General features: G+C 42.2%; 1 protein-coding gene across 1 annotated transcript in view; it reads left to right on the top strand.

The window, feature by feature from the left end:
* SYT16 (synaptotagmin 16) overlaps positions 1-23,516 on the top strand; it is a 41,625-nt gene extending 18,109 nt beyond the window's left edge. Inside the window, exons 2-5 of the mRNA XM_071559371.1 lie at positions 2,957-3,213; positions 7,115-7,558; positions 8,629-8,818; positions 20,201-23,516. Of these exons, the coding sequence (XP_071415472.1) occupies positions 2,957-3,213; positions 7,115-7,558; positions 8,629-8,818; positions 20,201-20,514 (1,205 nt within the window). The 3' untranslated portion in view covers positions 20,515-23,516. The remainder of the gene's footprint in view (positions 1-2,956; positions 3,214-7,114; positions 7,559-8,628; positions 8,819-20,200) is intronic.
* The last annotated feature ends 490 nt before the right edge of the window (positions 23,517-24,006 follow it).

Below are 24,006 nucleotides of genomic sequence, written 5' to 3' on the forward strand. Positions count from 1 at the left end.
GCTGTGAGATGCTCTCAGCATTCTCTGTTGAAGTGCCTGTGCTGAAAGCATTTTACTGGGATGGAGAGTGTGAGACTATTCATAGTTGAAGAAAGGGGATAAAGTTATTCTCCTAATTTCTGAGTTGTTAAATTGAAAGGGTAGTCAAGGAGCGGGGCAAGAACTTCTGTACACCTCCAGGAAATGTTTCCTGAGTATAATTCCCATTCCCCTAGGTTGTTTTTTTTTGTTGTTGTTTTTGTTTTTTTTTTTTGTGTGTGTGTGTAGCAGGTATGCATCACAAACAGCGTATCTGCTACTAAGGCCAAACACAGAATTTGTTCTACAGAAAGACTTGGACTTTCTGTTCTAGACAGAGGGATGTGTAGAGAATCATAAAATGGCTGAGGTTGGCAGGGACCTTTAAAGTTCATCTAGCCCAATCCCACTGCTGGGATCAGATTGCTCAAAGTCCAATCCGACCTGGCCTTAAACAATTCCAGTGCTGGGGCATCCACAGCTTCTCTGGGCAATCTGTTCTACCACCTCATGATAAAGAATTTCTTCCTTATATATAATCTAAATCTGCACTCTTTGAGTTTAAAACCATCACCCTCTGTCCTGTCACGACTGACCCTGGTAAAAGTCTGTAAGTTCTTTCTGAGTATTGAAAAGCAACAATGAGGTTTTCCCAATACTTTCTGTTCTCCAGGCTGAACAACCCCAACTATCTCAGCCTTTCTTCGTACAAAAGACGCTCCAATGCCCTGATCATTTTGGTGACCCTCTTACGGACCTGCTCTAACAGGTCCATGTCTTTCCTGTGGTGGGGACCCCAGAGTTGGATGCAGCACTGCAGGTGGGGTCCCATGAGTGTAGAGCAGAGGGGCAGATTCCCCTCCCTCAACCTGCTGGCCTCACTGCTTTTGATGCAGCCCAGAAAGCAATTGTCTTTTTAGTCCATCCATCAAATCCTCTCTCTCTAATTTAGAGACAAGGCTGTTGTGTGGGACCATCTCAAAGGCCTTAGAGAAGTCAAATTAGATGACATGTATTGCTCTTCCCTTATTCACCAATGGAGTCAATCCATCTCAACAACCAGCAATTCGGTCAGGCAGGTTTGCCCTTTGTGGAGCCGTATTGACAGTCACATTCCTGTCGTCCATACAGCTTGATGTATCTTCCAGGAAGATCTGTTCCATGTACTTACTGGGCACAGAGGTGAGACCGACTGTTTGTGGTTCCCAGGGTCCTCCTTGCTGCCCTTTTAGAGGATGAGTGTGAAGTTTGCCTTCCTCTGGTCACCAGGGACTTTACCTGACTGCTGTGACTCCTCAGGTATGAGGGAGAGCAGCACAGCAACTGCATGGGCCAGTTCCCTCAGGATCCTGGAATGCATCTCATCAGGTCCCATGGATTTGTGTATGTTCAGGTCCCTCAGAGGGTCTCAAACCTGATCTTCTCCTCAGTTGGCTGGGACCTCATTCCTCTAGTCCCTGCCTTGAGTTTCAGGGACTTGAGAGAGATGTAGGACAAGCAACTGACAGTGAAAACTGAGACAAAAAAAAAGGTTGTTGGGTACCTCAGCCTTCTCTGTGTCTGTTGACAGCAGGTTCCCAGTCTCATTTATCAGACAGGGAATAAAAACATTGATTAATCTAAACAAAAGTGAACTAATAGTTTTCTAATAAACACAATGATTAATACTATTTTTTGATATATGAATTGGAGAGCAAATTTGAAAAAAAAATAATTGTTCTGTAATAATGACCTTCTTAAGAACAAACAAGGAGCTGCCCCTTCTAGAGCAGAGGAGTGGTCAAGATGAGCTTCAGAGGTCCCTTGCAACCTCACCTCCTTCTGTGAAACCTTTAACCCCCAAATAGCGTTGTTTGCAAAGAAAGTAATTCTGTTTTCATTGCTGCTATCAGCTGTCTGGAAGCACAACTTGTAACTTTCACTGTAACTGCTCCTTGCCTTTTTGAAAGAGGTAGAGGCAGAATCTAACTCTTTGTGTTCCTAAAGCAAGGTCCATCATGAGATGCAATAGGAAAAGGAATGTCCCTGTTATTTTTTTTTCTGTAAGTGCTTGCAGAACATATCCAAGGACAAATCATGATGTTATTTTCATCTGTGTCCCTGGACATGTAATTATCTGTGCTTCTTCATCCGGAGAGCTGCCAGTGGTGCTTTCAAGTGGAGAAAAGTGTCCTGTGTTCAAAATAGAAACTTCAGTTGTATAGAAGAGGAATCGGTGGTGTGAATCAGAGATTATTTTATTCACATTAATAAACCTTAGTTTAGGCTATGGAGTAAGTGTGTAGGACCAGATGAATTAAAACTAATAAAAGCAGTCAGGAAATTAGGGAACATATTTCCCCTCAGTTGTCCTTGGTGCAATTTTGCCCAAACATGGGATTTGGAGATGCCTAGTTGGCTTGTGGAGCTGGTCATGCTCATCCAAGCTCTCAGAGATGGGTGATAGGGCCATGGTGGTGTTCTCTTATCTCTGTGAAACTGTTTTTCTCACCGGCACAATCCCTTCAAGGATGCTGCCAACTCCTCTCTTTTCCTCCTCCTTCTCCTCCTGCATAGAAGGAAACTGTGATCCTGTTCATCAGGCCTATGCTGTGCTCTTCTGTATTTTGTCTCACCTGTGTTTTCATGGAAGAGATTGCTTTGGGACTGCAAAACATTCCCAAGGCACTTGAATATCCCAGGAATTCCATTGGTAAAGACAACTAATTTCTCAGTTCAGAATGGGGAGAGAAACAGCCCCATTCCCTTCATCAAATGCTGTTTTAAACAGGATTTGTTACTTTATAAGTTCAGTGCAGTACTCAGAGACTGTCTCTTGCAAGCACTGGAGATAAGAGAAAAAAAGAAAAAAATAAAGAGAAAGGCACATTTTGAAAGTTACAGGGGGAGGAATTTGTTCTAATCCTTCTGAAATTATTTTCTTGCTGAAAATTGTTAGATCTGGATGGACTAAGCCAACTGAGTTACCAAGACAACCCATCCTATCATGAAGTTGACCATGTATTTGTTGATTCAAGAACAACAACTGGGAGTAGGGGTGCTGGGCAGCGTAAAGGGCCCAGGATGGAGCCTGGCATCATGGATGGTGTTAGTCGGGCAGCCACGGAAGCACGTTTGGAACCGGAGACAGTATCTGCTGACCAGGGATTGGAAGTAAATGATGCTACTGACAGCTCATCGGCTTGGAGCCCTGAGGTACAGTGAATTGCCATTTATCACATGTGTGGTGTAAGCTTTTGAAGGGTATTGGGGGCCAAAAAGTGTTAGAGGAGAAATGAAGTGAAAAATAGATCAGCACGGCACAAGATAATGACACTCCTGTGTGCATGTGTGTGTGAACGTACACCCCTCCCGTTGTGTTTCCCCTTTTCCTGGTATTTTCCCTCTTGCTACTAACACTCATTCACAGAAGCTCTTTTATTGCTTATTTCTGACTGCAGTCTCTGAACTGAAATTGGAGCCATTAGCTGCCTGACAGCATTTACTGTCACTTAGCAAAGAGTTCTCTGTGGTGGCCCAGGGCTTTGTCCGCTGGCTCTACATGCAGGGTGTGTGCCTCAAGACATGGTATGTGGTCACTGAGTCAGATCTATGCCTCTTTTTCCAGGTGGTTTCTATGACTTAGACAATGGGAAGCATCTGGAAGGCTGGAGACAGCTGGTGGGGGTGGCGAGTGTTGGCCAAGTGATAGACACTCTGGTTCCCATTGATACCAGACGACCTTTTAGAGAACCTGAGGCTGCTTTCCCTTAGTTCTGCACCTTCGTTTTAAAGCCTCAAGAAAACTTTTCAGATTTTAAGGCATTATAAACACCTGATTACGTGGCATCTCCCTTTTTCTCTCCTAATCTCTCTGTCTGATATGTTGATTTTCATTATTTTACTTCAGGATTTAATTTCTGAAAAAATATCAGCCTGCAACAGACATATTAAAAGAACAGTACAAAGGTCACATCTGCCTGAGCTAAAAGAGACTGTTCTTCAGCTGTGGGAATTAATCTCCATCACACTCTGAGCAACAAGGCTTTGAGGGAAAGGTTCCTATCCTTGGAGCAAGCTGTCTGCAGCCAGTTAAAGCAATGGAAGGCAGCTCCTTGGTGCATATGTTCCAGCCCTAAGGGGTGTTTGGAGCAGTATTTCGGTTTGCTGAGCAATCCAGTCCCACAAAACACTGCCCATCATGTGGCAACTCTGCATGGTAGAAGCTGTGCCCTCTCATTGCTGTGTGCCTCTGACACACACTGTTTGTTTGTCCATCTGGGGCTCATTCTCTTTTTCCAAATTCAATGTACATTGCTGTGGTTCCTGTGTGCCGAAATGTCTCCAGTGTCCTCTTGCAATTCTTTGGAATACATCTCTTGTTTTGCTCCTGGTATCTACATTTTAAAAATGCAAAGAATGGTTATAGCATCAGGGGGCAAATATGCCTAAGACCCAGTTTATCTACTGCAAGCAGCTTCTCATCCAAAGGTATTGTGTGCATTAATGAAAGACTTTTTTTTGCAGGAACTAAATGTTCTGACATGCCAGAAATGTCCAAGCACTATTGTGCTCCACTCAAAGGACCTCTCTTTAGAGACAGAAATGGTAATTTTATGCCCCTGCAGTGGAACCACAAGTACCATTTCAATCCTTATCCATAATTAGCTGCTCTTTCAGGTTTCTCTGGCAGAAACAGACTTATTTTACTTAGTGAAGTGGATGTTGGCTGTCCTGAATTACCAGGTTAGACATTCAGTATCCATCAGCATACTTGGCTTGACATCACAACTGTGCTGGGCAGAGGGAAGGAAATTCAGATGAAGTATCTGAACACCATTCATTCCTTGGATTTTAATTTAAGTGTCTGTATAACCAATATGTTCACAAAGCCCTCATTGACCAGCTGAGCTCTGAAAGCCGAGGGGAATTCTGTCAATGACTTCCACAGAAGGGAGATTACTAATTGCGTAGCAAACCTGTAGATGGGTGAGTACTGGATGGCACAGAAAGGGCCAGCTTGTGAGGTCCCAAAGGCTTGGTTGCCCATGGAAAGGTTACTGCCACGGAGTGTGGCATTTCTCTTTCCCTCTATACCTCCAGTTCATGCAGTTTTCTCTGCAGTGGATGTGGCCACAGCTCCAGTAGCATGATTTGACTTTTCCTGAAATCCAAATCCTTGCTGGTTGTTCAGTCAAAACCCAGATATCTGACCCTCAGTCTGCTCTATGTGCTGACAGAAGGTGAGATACTCAGTCCTGTTGGAATAGGAAAGTACCTCTTGGATATTTGTACCTGTGGGTTTATGATGATGCCCTGGAGTTCACGTTCTTCAGACTGGGTGTGTAGATGAAAGCAAAGTTATGCCACAAACACAGTTGTCTCCACACCTTAGCAGCAGCCCTTGAGTGTGCTTTGATTCCATATCCTCAGTAGCAAATGCACATTTAAAAGTGTGAAGGGATGAAAAAGTGGAGGGAAATATGAGTCAACCACAATTCCAATTATGTTTCCTTCTTAAATATTATTTCATCAACCAGACAGAAATAACTTGACAGCTACACAGCAGCACTTAACATTTGCATAACACCCCACTCTCTCCAGGCAACCTGGCCTACCTTGCATTTTTGGTTTTTGAAGCCTCCTGTTCATACAGAAAAATGTTTTTGTGGCCAACCAAGTCATTTTGTGTGTTGCTCAAGTGGTGTTTTCTCTCCCTTTGACATTACTTCTGCAAGACCTCTGACAACAGGTCTCCATCACTAAACTACACACGTGGATTTTTGTGTTTATGTGCAAAAGTGTTAAACATCTCTGAAAATAAAATAAGCTGGAGCTTTGCACATTGTGGCAAATTAATCTGAGCACTTGAAAAGCAGGTTGACAGGAAGTAAATATAAATTTTGATGTTTATCTGAGGCCTGGTTTGAGATACATACCACCCTAGACACTTCTGAAGGGACTTACATCAGGCATTCTATGGCTCATCATCTCTTCTCTGAACAATAAGATTCCTGTGTTGAATAGAACTGTTACTTGAAATGCAAAAGAAGATAAATGTTTGAGGAGGAGGGTGACTCAGATGCTGGTGACAGGCCTTAATTCACCTTCTGGCTATTAACTGGAAATCTTTCCTTAGTACAGTGTATAGTCATGTTTAAATACAAATCATTGATCACTATAGCAACCCCTTTATCACATGAAGCACATTCTAGTTCTGAGATAAAAAAGCAGTTTTGAACAGAAATGCACACGCCCACTCAGCAGAAGGTAAGGTGAGCATCCATGTTTTTATCTTGTTTTATCAAGATGGTTTTTGTTTTAAAAGTAGGTAAAAGACTGTGTGTGAATTGCTCTGCACATGTTGGGATTGTTTATTTTGAATTTATATTCTGAATGTATTAGGATCCAAACTGAAGAGAAAGAACAGATGCTTCTCTTGGGGGATTTTAAAAGGATATAAAAAGTCAATATGTATTTAATCAGACTGTTTTTCTCCATTATCATTGCTTTAGCTGTAGGAAAAGCATTAAAATATAGGGTAGCATCTAGAAATGGAATTTCCATTTTGCAAGAAATTCTGATATGGTGATTTCGTATCCCATCAAACTCAACACAGTGCTTATTTTTTTTTAACTTTTAGCAGAACAAAATATATAAAAAGCATATTTGGCTGAATTGTTTGATTTTGGTAATGTAAAAAAATTCATCTTGACAAAAAATGCCAGTGTATGTTCAAAGTATGTTAAATTGGTCAAAATTTTTTTGTTAATGCCTCAAAATTGACATCAATGAAACGTAAAAAAACCTTTGTTCTGTTTTTCCCTATGCAGAACATTTGCCAAATTAATTGTCTCCTGAAAGACACTTAAATATTGATGAAACTTTTTGTTGGAAATGTTTCAACAATTGCTATTGCTTACTAGAGTGTATTGGGAATATTACACAAAATCAGGCAATTAACTGTCACTGCCCTTTCAAAAAACAGTGGGATCCTTATTTTGCACAGCAGCTGCCTACACATGCAGGCACAAGGGAGGAGATTTTTTTTTAAATGGAGTTGGGATGACAGAGTCAGTTGAATTCCAGTGGAGTTGTTACTTCCTACTTTTTGCAGGAACACAATGAAGTGAACAGTGGGCCAGCTCATCATGGTGCTCATGAGCCCATCTGCAAATGTGGTGATCTAGATGTCATCTTCAGCTATAAATCTTCCAGTCAAAAGCTGGTAGTTACTATCTTGGAGGCCAGGGACATCCCAGACAAAGACCGCAGTGGTGTCAACACTTGGCAAGTGCACACAGTTCTGATGCCAGGCAAGAAACAGAGGGGTAAAACGAGTGTTCAGAGAGGACCCATCCCCATCTTCAAGGACAAAATTACCTTCAGTAAGCTGGAACCACAGGAGTTGAGCAGCCACGCCATTCGCTTCCGCCTCTATGCCGTGCACAAGATGATTGGAGAGAAGATGATGGGAGAGCAGTTGTTCTACATGAGCAACATCAGCCAGGAAGAGGAAGTGAAGGTGACACTGGTCTTGGAGCCAAGAAGTAACTTGAGTGTAAGTTTGATGACAGGCATAAGGAGTCCATAAAAGCATTCGTCTGGTGAGCAGGGACCAATTGTACCTGAGGTCTTCCATTCAGAGCTGTTAGCATCTGACTGGTGGATCTGTCCTGTTGTCACTTAAAATGTTATCAGTAAGGGGAAGCACAGGGCATTTGTTCCCTCTACAAAGCTGTGCTTTATTAACAGCTCAGCTAGCAAGCTTTACACAAAATCATGTGGCTATACATCTACATGAGTCATCACGAGCTGTGCCGTTCAGAAATAGCAGGTTGGTCCAGGAACCACCAAGGCTAATTTTGTCTTAATTTCAATAAGGACAGAGGTTCTTGTGAACCTTGTGTTGATGGACCTGTTCTACTGCTACTGCTGGATCTACTTCATTTGGCCCTAGGTACTAGTTGGTGTATCTTCACACTTTGCAGTTTCCATGTTGCTGGGAATGCTTAGTAATGTTTCTTCACATGACAGATGGAAGTGGAGAGGTGGGTCATGGGAAGAGGAACTGGCTGTGCTGCTTCCTAATTTTCCATGCATATCACAGTCGTATCCAGGTCTGGCTATGCCAATCAATTTGTGTAGATGAGCTCTGTCATGATTCATTGCCTACAAAAAGCTCAGTGAGAGGTTGTGCACACAAAATGAATAAAACATCATACTCCAGGTGAAGAGGGAATAGAGAGAGAGCATTGTGGTAGCAAGGAAAGAAAGTAAGAAAATGCACAGTACATGACTAAAAACCCCAAACTGCAAACTGTATTTCATCCAACAGCCATTATCAAGAAGATTGACTGAGTATTAATGTAGTAATATGTTTGCTTCTCTCAAAGGCTTTGATTTACAGTAGTGATAACACATTAAACAGAGTTCCTCATCTTTAAAGAGAAATTCAGAGATGTGTTTTTGTAAAAGTGACTCTCTGATTCTTCTGCTGCCCCAGCATAATTAATTCTTAGTTATTGTAATTTCTTAAGAGACATCTTACTAAACAAGGCTATAAGATATAAATTAGGGGAGGGTGGTGGTGAATGTCCTGATGATAGTCTCAGTGCTCTTTCTCTGCAGAGTGCAGATTCTCAGCTTAGTCTGTCAGCAATCTCTCACAGTGATAGCGCTTCTTCAACACAGTCCCTGTCGCATGGAGGGGTGCCAGAGCTGCTCGTGGGATTGTCATACAATGCCACTACGGGACGGCTGTCAGTGGAGATGATCAAAGGCAGTCATTTCCGAAACCTCGCAATTAATAGGCCACCTGGTAAGTACTTTCACTGCTATTAAATAACACCATTGAGTCAAAATTTGCTTTTTATTTTCTTCCTCAAGATATTCAATTACGCTGTTTCTGAGCTGGCTTTCCTTGCAGAGTACCTGATTGAAAATTAACCACATTATTTCAGATAGGTGTGCTGGTAAATGTTTCAGGGTAAGTGGAGGCAATCATATGAAGACACAGCTGATGGGATGGTAATACCTGAATGTCTGTTTTATTGCATATACCTTTACAACATCTGATTAAGGCAAAAGTGCTATTATACCCAAAGCACAGAGTAATTCTCAGCAGACCCATAAAAAGAAAGAAGCACTTTCCAAGCATTTATATGTTACCTTGTGACCTGCAGGAGCCCTGCCTAGGGAAGTTGTTTCCCAGGGCTATACTTTATTTAGTCCCCTTGCTGTGCTGCTGTGTGCTGAGTGACCTGGTGCTTTGGACCCTTTAAGGATCCTCCTGCTGTGAATTCCCTGCTGATGCACAAAATCTTCTGCAGAAAGAAGATTTCAAAATTGTCACAACAGGGTCCCAACAGTTGAGTTCCCTCCTCCAGTCCTAAAGGAAAAAATGAAAATTTTCTTACAGTAGGTTTAGTTAGTGCCTGAGCTGTAGTCAGTCCTTGAGAAGGGTAATGTTGCTAATATCCATGATACAGATGGAGTCCCACAACCCACTGCCTGGTCTTGCCTGCTTTGCTGCTGAGTTGCCTCATTCAGGTGTTGAACAACAGCACTATATTCATCCTGTGTTGTTCTTTTGCCTCCTGTCTGAAACCACCAGTTAATGGCAATGTGGAATAATGGGGGTTTTTGTTTGTTTGCTGGTGTGTTTGCTTTTTGTGATGTTTCCCTACTTGTCAAAGGTAATAACCTTTGACAGTTCCTTACCTTCACTGGATTTGGCATAGTGTCACTAGCTGCAAAATGCTAAGACTGCTTTTGAAAGATGCTCTGGTCTTTGGGCCAGATCTAGCAAAAATATTGATGTAATATTGCAGTGTATAGATATGAAAACTCAGGTTTCCACTAAACTGTACTTGAGTATATTACAGAAATAATCGGTGCCATCAGTCAGTCCCTCAAGAATTAAGGGCAGGTCTGTGCAACAGTAAAACACCTGACCCAAGTCTATGTAGCCCTAGCTCATCTTTTATTATCTGTAGCAACACAAGTTCTCAATGTGAGTTAACTAAAAGTATGTTCTTATTTGCATGTGTATGTTTTATTAGAAGATTTCAGGTTGGGGCCTTTCTTAGTAATTTAAAGCACAGGTAGACTAAGGCAAGCTCCTTGCTCCATGCTCTAGCAGGCTAGCCTTCCTGTGCTTATTTACACTGTAGTGTAGATACACCCTGAAGTTTTACTCTCAGAAATGAAATCAAAGTAGTCCCAATATAGGTCCAAATTAATGGCTGCATTGTTTTCTTGCATGTTCTGATGTATCTACCTGTGGTATTGGAGTTTTGTCTCTTATCTGCCCAGAGAGGTGGATTATGCAGCAATTCTGTTCTTAAATCGGGCCCTGCACACGTTGTCTTGTATCTGGCTGGGTCAGGCATCTGTGATGCCCACATTTTTATTATAAGTGAAATATCTCCCTGCATATAAATAATTGCTTTTAAACCTACCACATGCAATACAATGACCGAATTACTGACATTTTTGGGGTTTTTTTCCTAACAAATATCTTTCTTGGTGCATGTATTGTTATAAGCTCATTGTTTCTGGGCGCTGAGGAGTTGTGTCTGTCCTGGTCCCCTGGTGTGGTGGAGTTTGGCAGATTAGCAATGTGTGCACAGGTTAGCTTACAGCATGGAAAAGTCTGTCTGCCTTGATCAGATGTCCCATCCAGCCTTTTAGCAGGGGGTGCACAGGAGTGCAGGAGCTTGGTTGGCAGTGTATTTCAAGCTCAAAAGCATTTTGTGTTTGTTGATGACATAAGAACAGAACAGGGTATGGAAAAGGGAGACATTCCTTGAGGGATGTTTTATTTTTAATTCTGCTTGAATTTTCCATTTCTGTGTTTGTAGGGTTTTGGATAAATCCAGTTTAATCAGTTTGATAAGGTGGCCAAAGTCTTCTGTCAGCCAATACATTGTTTCATAGTAGTACTTTCATCTTTGCTGTTAAGACTATCTTGAGTTGTTTCTTTAGATCCTTTCTATATCTAGATGAACTTTAGCCTTGCCAAACCAGTGTTTCTTAGTGTTAGATCAGATTTTAGGTGAAACACAGAAATCCATAAATGATTATAGGCAAATTCTGAACTTATCACAATCTGCTTCTTGTATACCAAGTCATATTTTTGCTTCTGCTTTCTGAACTGTTCTTCTGTGCCTATAAAGTTCCCAGTAGAGTGGTGAGCAAAGGAAAACCCAGAGAAGCAGAAACTGAAAGAAATTAAAAAGAAGAAAGAAAACCAGCACTCATCTCAGATGCTGGAGAGGTTATTTCACTGATAACTCCTCAGGCACTGCAGTGGAGTGCTGTGAGGTCTGACCATTACTGTCTGAAACATGCCAGAGGCTGAATGAGATTCTCAATAAGTCCTTCAAAAGGTGAAAACTAAAACTGCTGTCCTGCTTTCTGGAGGATGAGGAAAGAGCCCTTGTGTTTCCTTAAATAGATCTTATTTGTGATTCTGTTGTTTGAAGTTCAGAGGCAGTGATTTTTTTAAAGTATGATAGAAATTTCAGATAGGCACGCGTGCTTTCTTCTTGGCATCCTTGCACAGGGATTTCACTGTGTGCAGGAGAGGGAACTGGACTGGGGCATTGGTGAGGTTAGGTATTAAAGACTGCAGAGGTTGAAACAGTTGGTTTTCTGGAGAAGAAAATGGAGATGGTGCATGTCTCCATTTTTCCTGGGCATGTCCTTTCCTTCACTTAAACCTTTAAACTGAGTCAGGTAAATATTGTCATGGGTGCTTACATGACTAACAACTGGGTTAGAAAACAGCTGGACATCTTACAGAAGCTTAAATCTGTATCCTCTCTTCAGGTGACATATGTGGGATTTAAGGCTAGTTTGGTCAAGGATAAGCATCCAGGTATTGTTCTAGGGAACATGCTGAGTTATAGGCCTAAGCCTACAATCCCTGATCACATAAATAGATCCATTATCACTCAGAGCACTTAAGAGCACTCAAGAGCAGGGCTGCAGCATCGGACCGTAAATTATCAGTGTCTGGCAAAAAGCCTCATGCAGAAAAGCATCTACAGTTTTGTCAGATGTGGACACTCCTGGTATTTTAGTGCTAATGGCTTGTATGCTGTCCACCTCATTCTATTTGGTTCTTGTACAAAACATTGACCTGTGCTAGCATTTTTTAGGAGTTCATATTTTGTTCTGTGGTTTTGTATCTTCTTAAAACGCAGTGCATATGTTTAAAGGGTGGTTATTATAAAAATAAGTAAGAAGAGAAGCCTACACCACAGGCTGAAATGTCTTTAAAAATTTATAACCACTTACATACTATGTGCATGGCAGAAATACCTTGGGATCATAGTGATGGGCCAGGAATCATTTGAACTAGTCAGTGTACGAACACAAACCAGAGATGTCTCTGCCCATGTGACGTTAAACCTTCATCAGCTGCTCTGCTGGGTGCAGATCTCTCTCCTCGAATCCAGCCTTCCTTCTTTTCTCTTCTGCATTTCTTTTGGGGTTTGTGTCTGCATGTAAAGCAATTTGAGAAGAACAATTGCGAAGTTATTCCCTTGCCTAACAAAAATCTTCCAAGGTTTTCAACAGCTGCAGAATTAATCACACATTATAATTACATCTGTAGATGATCATTATTATACCAGCAGAATATTAACCCCATTAAACAAAAACAATAGCATTAATGCTGAAAAAGACAACAGGGAGAGGACAATATATCAGGATTTCTGTTGGGAACAAGAGAAAGTCCTGTTTGAAGCAAAAACTCATCTGGAAACAAACATCTACCTGAGCCACAGATAACAATGCCAAGTACTGAAAATGCCCCTGCAGAAAAACTGGGACCCTTATGTTAAGATCTTTGTTGCTCTGGTATCAGGATGCTTGAAAGTGGATTTTACTTTATCAGCTTACCTGTGAGGGAAGGAAAGTTATTAACCCTATTACATTCCTGGAGAACTAAGGCACAGGTTAATTCCTTTAATTACTCCAAATAAGACCAAGAAGACAAATAAAACTTGACTTCTAACCCGCGTGTCTTGCTCTGAACAGGGAACTTGCTTGAACTCCTAAAGCTTTGTGATTCATGTTCCCATGTCATTGGTAATAGAAGGGGGATCTTGCCAGGGCAAGATGGGGTGGATTGAGTCCTCCAGAGAGCAGTAAAATGTGCTGGGAAGCTGGTTGAAAATCACCTCTGCTTCTGCATCTTCTTGTTGCCCATTCTTGAACACAGCCAAAATAAATTTACAGTAAGAACAGCTGAGAAAGCTTTGTTCTGGGTGGGAAAGATGAGGCCAGACACAAGTAGCCCCAGAAGGATGTCTCAGTAATGAGCAGCTGTGCAGTGAGGTGGAAGATGAAATGTGGATGAATGTAAAGTATTATATGGGGGCACATATGGAATTCCAGCTTAATGTGGATGGACTCAATATTTCACTTGGGAGTGAAATATTAGGCTTATAGTAAATAGCTCCAGGAAAATGTCAACTCAAGGATCAGCAACTGTAGTGAAAAAAATCCAAAACAAAGGTGAACAAAATGAAAAATTGATATTTGATTGTAAATATACAGTCAGTGTTCTAATGAATGCCATGTACAGTTCTGGCTCCCTCTATTCAAATAGAATATGGCAGAGCTGAAAAGATGTGGTGAGGAGTGATGGAGACAATCAGGGGTATGGGAACAGCTTCCAGCGAACTGTAGCTGAATTGACTGTGCCTCCTACGATGTTGCAACAAAGGGACATGGGGGAAGATTTCACAGAGGTCTGTAAGTGTCATTGAGGAAGTGAATTGACAACACTTATTCATTGTCTTCTCCTGATACAAAACCAAAGGATCACAAAAGGAAGTGAGGAGGTAGTGGTTTCTGAAGAGGAGACAGCTCTTCACCCACGCTGTTGAATTCCTCACTACAGAATGTCATGGATGCTGGAAGTCTCCTTGAGCTCTGTGCAGCACAGGAAAAATTCACAAAGAAAGTTCCACAGAGGATCATTAAATGCAAAGACACTACCTCTGACTGAGGGTGTTCTTGAGTCACAAATCACTGAAGTCTGGGAGAATATTTGAGAGAGAACCAACATATTTTTATAGCTTTACTAAGGTGTGTGATATCGGTACTGTTGGCTGGATAAACTGGCTGGGCAGAGCTCTTCCCACCACATGTGAGACCTGGACTGGTTAGGTTTAGAAAGACAACTGTCAGAACCAGGGACGTTCATGGAGCGACTGTGAGATTTTTGTGGAGGATATTCCATGATAATTAGACATCCAGGGCTAGCACATGGTTATCCAGTAATGTTTTTGATAGTTTTATATTTCTAAATGGTCTGTGAAAAGTATAATGCATGAGACAGTTGCTGGGAATAAAAATGAAGATATTTCTGAATCAGAGGAGTGCTTTTGAAGTGGATGTATGGTGATGATCTCCCACTCCCATAGTTGTGAACAAGAAAAGAAATAAATTTTTCCCCTCTCACAAAGCAAGCAGAAGAGAAAGCCATTGCCACCAGAGTAGAACTCTCCTAATTCCAAGTTTCAGCTGGAGCTGAATGTTGAGTGCAAATCTGCAGTGACTCTACAGGGCAGTGTTTGCAGGAGATCTGATGACAGGCTGTGCAATAAAGCTGTGCCTGTGGGCACTACTGCTGGAGGTGACAGAAGCCAGGCTTTAGCATCTTTACATCATGCCCCTACCACTGCTGTTGCTGAGGTGTGTAACTATGCTTCCTGAGAAGCTCTCTGTTAGAGTTTCAACCCCTCTCTGAGGCAGCAGCAATGCATAACTGTAGAAAGTGTTGAAATGCCCTTATTAAAGGAGAGTCACCTTGTGCATCTGGAGAGACATCTTTGTTCTACTTCAGCTGTGTCAGCCCAGACTAAAACTGCACCTCCTCAGGGCTGGGGAGTGCAGGCAGATGGTAAGCTGGCTCGGTAGCCTGTCCAAGGTGAGAGGGCTCATGCTGTAAAATGGAGTGGACATGGGATGTTGAAGCAGCAGAGGAGGATCATCAAGGAAATGAGCTGCAAGGAGCTCTGGAAACAGCTTTCCTTCCTGACAGACCTAGGAGTTGCTTTCAGGGAGCCCTCTTGCATGTCTCTGATGCTGACAATTCCCTCTGCTCAGGCCAAACAGTGCTCCCAGGGAGCAGTGCATTCCTTTCTGCTATATTTTAAATTAAAGGCAATGATGATCTCTGTGATGACTCACATGTTGTGAACGTTGCCAGACTCCAGCCTCTCCCTTGTGTGGGAGCTGTAAGCCCCAGGAGAGGGGACTTGAGCAGCAAAAGGCTTGGTGGAATAGGCGAAGGAAGCTTGGGTTCTCAGCAACATAGTAGGCAGATCGCAGCGCTTGTACGATTTATAGAGTAGGCCACAAGCTGCCTTAATCCAGACTTTCACAACGTTGGCTTGGGACCAAAAGCTTGGGTCTAATTCTCCTCCTTGCTCTTTTACTGATAAAGCTGTAGTGAACCCAGTTCAGAGTATTTCTGCCCCACTGCTGGTTTAATGGGGAGGTAAAGCCAGGACTAATGGTTTTGTGGATCTCAGACAGAGCCCTTGTGTTGAGCTGCCTGTACAGAGTAGCACAGAGCTGAGCTCTGGGGCTGCTCTGCCATGCGGTGCTGCCATTCATTCTGTAGGCTGGCAGCGTGGGCATGCCAGCTGGGGGAAATTAAGCTCCAGGCCCAAGGCTTTATTCTACTGCGGCTGTTATTAGTCTGGATTGCAGCATGCTGACATGGTTATACTGCTTTTGGAAATGAGCTAGCTTGCCTGGAGCGTGGAGGGGAAAGTCTGTACCGCACTGTGGGGTACCCTGCAGTCCACAGATGTGAGGGGTCAGGAGTCTTTGGTTGTTTATGTCCTTTCTAAATATAAATTCAAGCAGGGGGTCAGATGCTTTTGTATTTGCAGTGGTTTTGCTCACGGGTCAGCTTTGTTAATAATGGTAGTGCTTAGTGTAAGGGAAAGCAGCATTCATGCTATGGTCCCTGCTCCAAAAATGGCAATGCATAAATTACAGTTGATTATTCCCTTGAGTTGTCATTATCAGTTAGTTCCCTGAGAAGGATCATGACAGAAATGGGTCATTAGAAGGATCGCAGATGAAGTGATTGCCTTTGCAGATGAGCTCTCAAGAGGTGTTTTATAGTTGGGGCAGTGTTGATGGAGACAGAGCAGTCTGTACAAGGAGAGATTTGCCCAGACCTCTGGAGTAAGATGATGCGTTGCTAGCCCAAAATATGTCTGGCTTCTTGCAGCATTCCTTGATTTAGTGCTTTTCACTCTGGTATTAAATGCAGAGGTGTCAATATTGTGTGTATAAGTGAGCATTGTTCAATCTACTCATACTAGAGATGAAAGATGCATTCAGAGTAAAAATTATTTGCAGGAAGAACTTCTGTTCCAAAACCTGTATGGAAAGGAGAGCCTGGTAGATGCAGTTCTAAAATTGGTCTTCGCAAAATTAGACTTTGTTCTTGAATCTTCACAGCCTTTTGTGTAACAGTGGGCAAGCTGCAGTCTCAGACACCCCCAGTTATTAAGAGGTATCACTCTTCACATCAGTGAGATGGGTGCCCAAATAGAAGGTGAGAACTTAGGCATTTTAAAGAATGCAAGCCCTAGTCTCTTTTATCCTTTTGTGCTTGACAGAGGTGGCATGAAAGTAAACACTCTGAAGAGCACAGAGTTCTGAGACACCATTGTAATGAGGCTATTACCGAATCTGAGCATGTAATTAGACAGAAAATATTTGCCTTCATAATGAATAGATGCTCTTACACATACATTCCTTAGTAAATTGTCAAGTTCATCTTTGCCATAGTTTCACTAATTTCACTGTGTATCTGGGGATGGATTTTCTTTGGCAAAGTCAACAGGAAGGGAGAGCTTTCCATCTCAGAGTACCAGACTGGACCAAAAGGAGAACTAGGAAGTGTTTTCTGATGAGACATCTAAAAAGATACTGCAGGGAGAACAATGCAGAAAGGGCAAACTATGATCTTAAAATGTAGTTAGTGAAGCAGAATAACAGCTCAGCCTCATATGTACCAACTCTGCAAAGCAAATTTCAGATGCTAAATATATGATCCACACCTACTCTTTTATTTCTGTTCAGGCAATCTTGATTCTTTGCCTGATAAAATACACCCAGAGGAATAAATTTGAGGAGAATTAGCAGCCTGATTTAGTTGTCACTTGCACTGGTTTTGTGCCTGTGCTTTCATGGGTGTGAATGGGGTTCCTGGTGTTATGTCTGCCCTGAGCACAGACTCTGTCCAGCCTGCACATTCCTGCCTGATCCAGATGATACATGCAGAATCCCCACCAACCTTAGTACTGTATAGATAGGGGTTTGTTGCATAATTGTATCCAATCTGATATGTATTAAAGAAAAAGACATATTTTCTGACTTTATTTTAAGTCATTGGCACTGTGTTTCTCAGTTTTCTTCAAAGCCAGTTGTATCAGCCCCAACTTGCAACTTGAGGCCTCAGCCAGGGGTGTGACATCCTAGTAGGATCCATTCATTGTCTGGAAAATTAATTTGGACATCCTGAAACAGTATCCTATGAGGCATTTTAGCTGTGGCACTTGCTTTAGTGTTAAAACCTAAATCTTCTTTAATGGCAGCACTGTCTACTAAATCGCTGCTGAATTATGCCATATGCTTCTTTGATTATAAATTGGTTGACTCCTTTGGGGACTGTTCAAATGAATGTGCCTGCAGTTAGGTGTGATGAATCCCACCTGAGCTGCCAGTACTGGAGAAAGGCAGAAGGAAGGATGATATAAAGGTATACTAAGAGTAAAATGTAGACCTCAATCCTCTCCCTGTCTTCTTAGAAAAAGAGATACAGGCATGTGTGGGTGACCTTTCTCTCAAGTAACATGGGAAGATAATCTACAAAAGTTCTTAATTTGCTGTTGGTTTTTGCTGCCATGCTCGGGTGGGATGGCAGCGAGGGTGTTGGTAGCAGTTCTTGGCTACAGCTCCACTCTGCCCATTCCCTGCCCCAGCATAGTCAGGCAAACTCCAAGGGGTCCAGAGGCAGAACCATTCCAGTGTTGTTCTGTCCTCCAGCTCTGCCCTTGCTGAGCATTCTCAGCCCCTTCTGTGATCCAAATCAAATGCCCTCAACAAAGCAGTTCTCAGAGTGTAGAGAGAAAAGCAAGGTGACACCAAGACACATCCAGAGAATAACGGAAGAACTGGGCCAGGAGCAAAGAGAGAGGGTCCCATCACTGTGAAGTCCTAGGTTTCAGCACTCACCTCTCTTCCAGTTGAGCAGAAATGAGATCCTTCATCTTTCTGCCTGTAAATGGAATTGGTTTGGAAAATGCAGTGAAATTATGTGAAAATGTGAGATTTCAATTGGAAAGAAAAAATTTAAAGTTCAAACAGGGAACTGTACTAATTAGTTACTTGTTTGTTTTTAAAAATTAGCCTGGTGGAGATCTTCCACTATTTTGAAATCCATTTCTCAGAGAAAGAGGACAAATATATTAAAAAGTATCTATAAAATCCCTACTCCTCACTTATCTTTATTTCCAGGGAATTCTCTGCAGCCTAGACCAGCCCCCCAGGACTTATATATGAGGAATACTTCAGTGCACATTGAGGTTTGACACTGCAAAGCAAAGTGATATCTCTACAAACACTGCAAGAGTTGTTGTGTCTGGTAGTTATCTTGCAGAGTTGGACATTGAGTTGAGCTAGAAGAGAGAGTCCTCTCTTGGTCTTTCTTGGGTGTTTCTGCTGGTCTGAAGTTTTCACAGACTTCAGTCCCTCAGCACCACCAACACTGAATATTAAGGTGCAAATTAGTCCACCTCTTAATAAAGCAGTTTTTTTTCCTTTTCAGATACAATCAGGAAATTAAATCAAAACTCTGCCTACTAACAAGTAGGTCTTTCATGGCAAGATCTACTTCATCTCCAGCGTTATGCTGGGAGCCAAGGTGGCACCCCCAGCAAATGACTGCACTGAACTTTCCCCGCAGTAACTTGATAGCTGTACAGCTGTGCAGGCTCACAATTTGCTCCTCGATTGTCAGTCTCCTGACAGCTTTTTCAGTGGAACAGTTTGAGAGGAGTGGAAAGCCCTGCTTTGGAGACATAGAAGTGTTTTCGCACCTGAAGTGTAATTTCACACCTTGTGTTGCTCAGTAGATAAGTGCGTAAAATAGCACATCAAACGGGAACAGAAGAGGATAGAAATGCTGTAGACAAGAGACGGAGGCTTGTTATTTATTTCCTATCTTTGGCACACTCTGAAATAATACTCACTTTCAGGAACCCAGGCACAGATTACGAAGGGGTTAGCAGAGGACTTGTCTAGGCAAGCAATCTGTCACTGCCACGTGCAGAGCAAGGTGAAAACTTCCACTGAGCTGGGTCTGTGGAGCACTGGGAGCTCTGATACCACAATATTAGCAATCACATAACAAAGGTGAACTAGTTAGTACAGGAGGCAACAAGAGTTTAAAGAGTAGATTTACAGGAATGCTAAATTGGACCATTCCTTCCCTGTATCTACTAGACATGTTTGCTCCTTGTATTGACTTAAATAGTGAATAAAATTAGCCTTGAGTCCACTAAAAAAGTATTATGAGAATTTGGAAAAAACCTTGAAATTATTGTGGGAGATCAAATTGCTTCACTGTGTATGGAGGGTTTTTTCCCTCCACTCTTTCAAGACTTTTTTTGTTTGGTGTCATAAACAATAGGTCCCAGAAGCATTCTTAAAAAAGAAGAGTGATGAAGAGACAACGGCAGAGACAACAGAGCTCTAATGAAGCTTGATTGTGAGGGAGAGGAAGGGAAGACGGAGACACACAATTTAATTTGGAAAATCCATAAAGATGCTGACAGTTTTGGTTAGTCTTAGGCTTGATAGGACTGAACACCAGATATCCCACTCTTTCCAAGAGAGCAGGACTGAAACATACATCAGTTCCTTTTTCTCAACAGCTGAATATGAGAAAATCCAAGAGCAGCTTTTGTCTGCTGCTTCTAATCCCATGGATTTTACCAAAGAGAGCAGTCCAGACTCATCTGTTATTCACTGCAGAAAAAGCTGTCCTACTTAGAGGTGTTTCAGGTGTTTTTTGACCACTTGGGGCGTCCATTTAGTCTGTTACCTGTGCCAGACATATTATTTCCTCTTTTTTTTTTTCTTTTTGGCCTAGATACCTATGGAAAGCTCTGCCTGCGCAACTCTGTGGGTCAGGAGATGTCTCGCTGCAAGACCTCCATCCGTCGAAGTCAGCCCAACCCTGTCTACAAGGAAACCTTCATCTTCCAGGTTGCTCTCTTCCAGCTCTCTGATGTCACCCTAATGATCTCCATATACAACAGGCGCAGCATGAAGCGCAAGGAGATGGTTGGCTGGATCTCCATGGGTCAGAACAGCAGTGGAGAGGAGGAGCAAAGCCATTGGCAGGAAATGAAGGAATCACAAGGGACGCAGGTCTGCAGGTGGCACACACTGCTGGAGTCCTAGTGCTTACCAGGGCAGCCTGTGGATCCTGGGACAAAGGGCTGTCTTACCTTGTTCACAGGCAGCAGAAAACTGCTATCCCCTGACAAACACTGTGCTCTGACAGGGCATGTGCCCTTTAACCTGACTGTTCAGTGTCAGCAGTCGTGGGTATTAAAGGTGGCAAGGGCTGGGAAGCGTGTTTAGTTCTTATCTTTCCAGGTTGTCCTGGTTTTTCTACATCCAAATAATTAACCCTAGGTAGAAGCACTGGGAATACCTACAAAATACTTTCCTTGGTCATTGTCTTGCTCATTTTGTCATAGGCTTAATTATCACAGCCTGATTTTAAAGCTGTTTTCTTCTGGGGTAAACTCTCCCTTCCCTCCTTTCCCTTATTTATATTAATGAAGTTTGCAAATATTCTTCACACGCAGATAGCTCACAGAAAGGCTAAGCTGCATGCAGATCACATCCTCTCTCTTTTATTATCGTGTTTCTAAGTTCTAGAAATGAGCATTTGATACTACTGCAGCCTGGATGATTTATTTTTCCGGCAGCATGAGAAGCACTCTTGAATTCTCTGTCAACTTTTAAGTGCCTAGACATTATTACTGTTCTCCTGTACTAACAGTTGATATTAGGACTAAACACTACTGATATTTTTAATTAGGCACCTTGTGCACTTGTTAGCCTGCACTGCCATAAGTTTGCACAAGAAATAATGAGCATTGGTTTTATATTGGATTACACAGTGCATGTTTAGATGTTTACTTGAAGTTATGGTTTCTATCATCACAATTAGCAAAAAAAGGCCAGAACAAGCTGAATATCCACCTTTGTGCCTGAATCAAGCTTTTTTTGCATCATTGTTTTGCCAATGTGTTAATTTGGTTTTTAGAAGTGACATTCATTCAGAAAAGCATTTCTGTGAGCATCACAGGGGAAGGTTTCAGATCCATGGTTTCTCTGTGATTCAGCTAAGCACTACTTGGTTTGCTGAGGGCTCTTCTTCAAATATGCTATCCTGTAATATCTTCCTGGAAATGAAAGGAGACTGGTTTTGGCATGCTGAGCAGTAGAGAATACCAGACCATGTCACCTCATCTTGGGGTGAGCTCTCTTGCAGGCAAGGAATAGGAACCAGGAGACCCTCCAGAGGGGGCTGCTGACTCTGCTGAACTAGCACTGCAGAAAGTATTGTGCTTCCTGCCTCCAACTGAAAGCAACACGAGGAGCAGGCTTGCTGGATGGAGTGATGACACTTTCACATAGTGACTTTTTGGACTATATTGTCCTTTTCCATTCTTTTTTCCTGTCTCTGCAAGTTGAAGCCATGGAGATGATGGATAGAGGGGACATGTCTTAGTCTGCTGCTTGACTAAGTGGTTGATGTTGCAGTGCTGTTTGTGACACAAAGGAGGATGTTCATCCTCAAGTATAGTGATGGTATGTAGGCAGTGAGGTGCTGAGATCTTCAAATGCTATCAGCTGCCCAATCTCCCATTCTCTGTGCTCTCTAGGAGAGGACTGGCATTTCTCCATTCCTGCTGATGACAGCAAGACATGGGAAATATTTTGCTGAAAAGGTTTGCCTGTACTGAGTCACTTCATGTTTTGGTTTTGTCATTTGCTGAGATCTGGCACTAAATTCTGCCTCCTACTGCACCTCAGCCGCCTCCTTCTTTCAATGGTGCTGTGCAAATCTAACTAATGCAAATTTTGGCACTGGCTGTTAGTCCAAAATTGGGCCTCTGTGCTGGTTTGCATCACATCCAGCCAGCCAGGTCCTGAGGGCAGTGCTGTGACATTCACAGGTTATCATTTGGTGTCATAAACCCAGGCTCTGTCTGTCCTCATGAGACAGACAGAATAATCTGCATGTAGAAGGACTTCTGGTACAGGTGTTGCAAGTTATTCTACAGACCCTGCTTTTGTATATTCTTATCACCTGCCTGAACATCATTTTTCCAGAGAGACTGGTGGGTGTCCTGTGCAGGAGAGTTCTCCTCCACTGCCTAGATAAGCTGGCATGTCTGCTTTACACTACTAGGGCTTTCTTATCACAAAACAGGATACAACCAAAATTCAGCTCAGCAAACAAATGCATTTTTGACTGCATTGCTAATGCTGCTTTATCACCAATGCAAGAAAAAACGAACATTTGAGTGGTAATGAGCACAATAGTTTTGGCATTTTTTATCACACACTTTTTATCTGGAATAAAAAGTAGAGGAAACAGCTCAATTCAAAAGGTGCAATTGCTGATTCTAGTTGTTTTCCTATCTCTATGTCTTTTTTTTCCATAACTGCATAAAATGTATGTACAAGTGTTTATAGTTAATTTTGTAATCTGGAATGTGTATGTATAATAAACTTACTGAGATTCTCTTCATAACTTCTTGAACCTGCAAAGCGTTGCTTTTGCTTCATGATTAGCTAAGGGAAAAGTGTAAGTTGATAATATGCTTTAGCAGTGTACTGGAGATAACCAGATTTATAACAGTTTGATTAAAGAAGAAACTATTGAGAAAGATAATTTTAAAAAGCAATGAAATAAACTGGTTTTGGACTTCCATGCTGTTTTCACAGTAAGATCTTTTCTGAAGATACGACATTATCGGAATTTAATTTTAATATATAATTTCAGTGTAGAGTGTTGGGAGTCAGAGGAAAGCAAGTGAAAACAGCTTACTTAGAGTAAGTCAATATCTAAGCATGTTAAAACTTTGTTGTCCAGGGGAAACAGGTTGTTGCATTCCTGCTGCAACATTTTGGTTTTATATTTTACCAGTAAATTCTGAAGGGGGGGGAAAGGGAAGGAGGCAAATGGACCACTGGGTTTTTGGAGCTTGCCAAAACTGTTGGCACAGCCATGCCTTGAGCAGTGTATTTGTGGGGTCCATTACTGAAGCAATAGAGGAATATTTGGAATCTTGGGATGAACAAGGTGCTGGGGTGCTTGTGCTTGCTATATGTATTTTGGGATTTTTGTTGCTTTTGTGGTTTATTTTTCTTTTCAGTGTTGACTGTCTGTGAAATGAAGGCTTTGCAGCACCCCTGGCATAGTCCAAAGCTCCTCTAATTCTTCCCATTGACAGATTGAATTAGTCATTGCTAATATTGATACAGGCTCAGCTTGTGCTCCTGGTCTTTCTTATGTAAATACCACTGCCCTTTCAGTCACTGCTTTAACCCCGTGTTTCCTTTGGAACTGGCTGACAAGATTTTGGAATAAGTTTTCCATTCCTTGGGAAGCTTGACTCTCTTGACTCACAGTTGATGGTGGTTGGTAGACTGGGCCCTGTGCTCCACTGGTCTTCCTCCATGTGGGAGCTGATGCTTGCTCTCTGCTTCTCTAGGTTCCAAGTGGGGAGAGAATATGTGGGAGGGCCTTGGGAAGTTCAAGGAACAGGACAGGAATTGCTGACCTGTCTCTGGGATGCTTGGGTGCTTGCAGGTCCAGATTATGGATATTTCCTAATGCACTGGTTTTCTGAGACAATTCCTTCCCTT

This window comes from Pithys albifrons, chromosome 6 (genome assembly GCF_047495875.1).
Source record: "Pithys albifrons albifrons isolate INPA30051 chromosome 6, PitAlb_v1, whole genome shotgun sequence".
Lineage (NCBI taxonomy): Eukaryota > Metazoa > Chordata > Aves > Passeriformes > Thamnophilidae > Pithys > Pithys albifrons.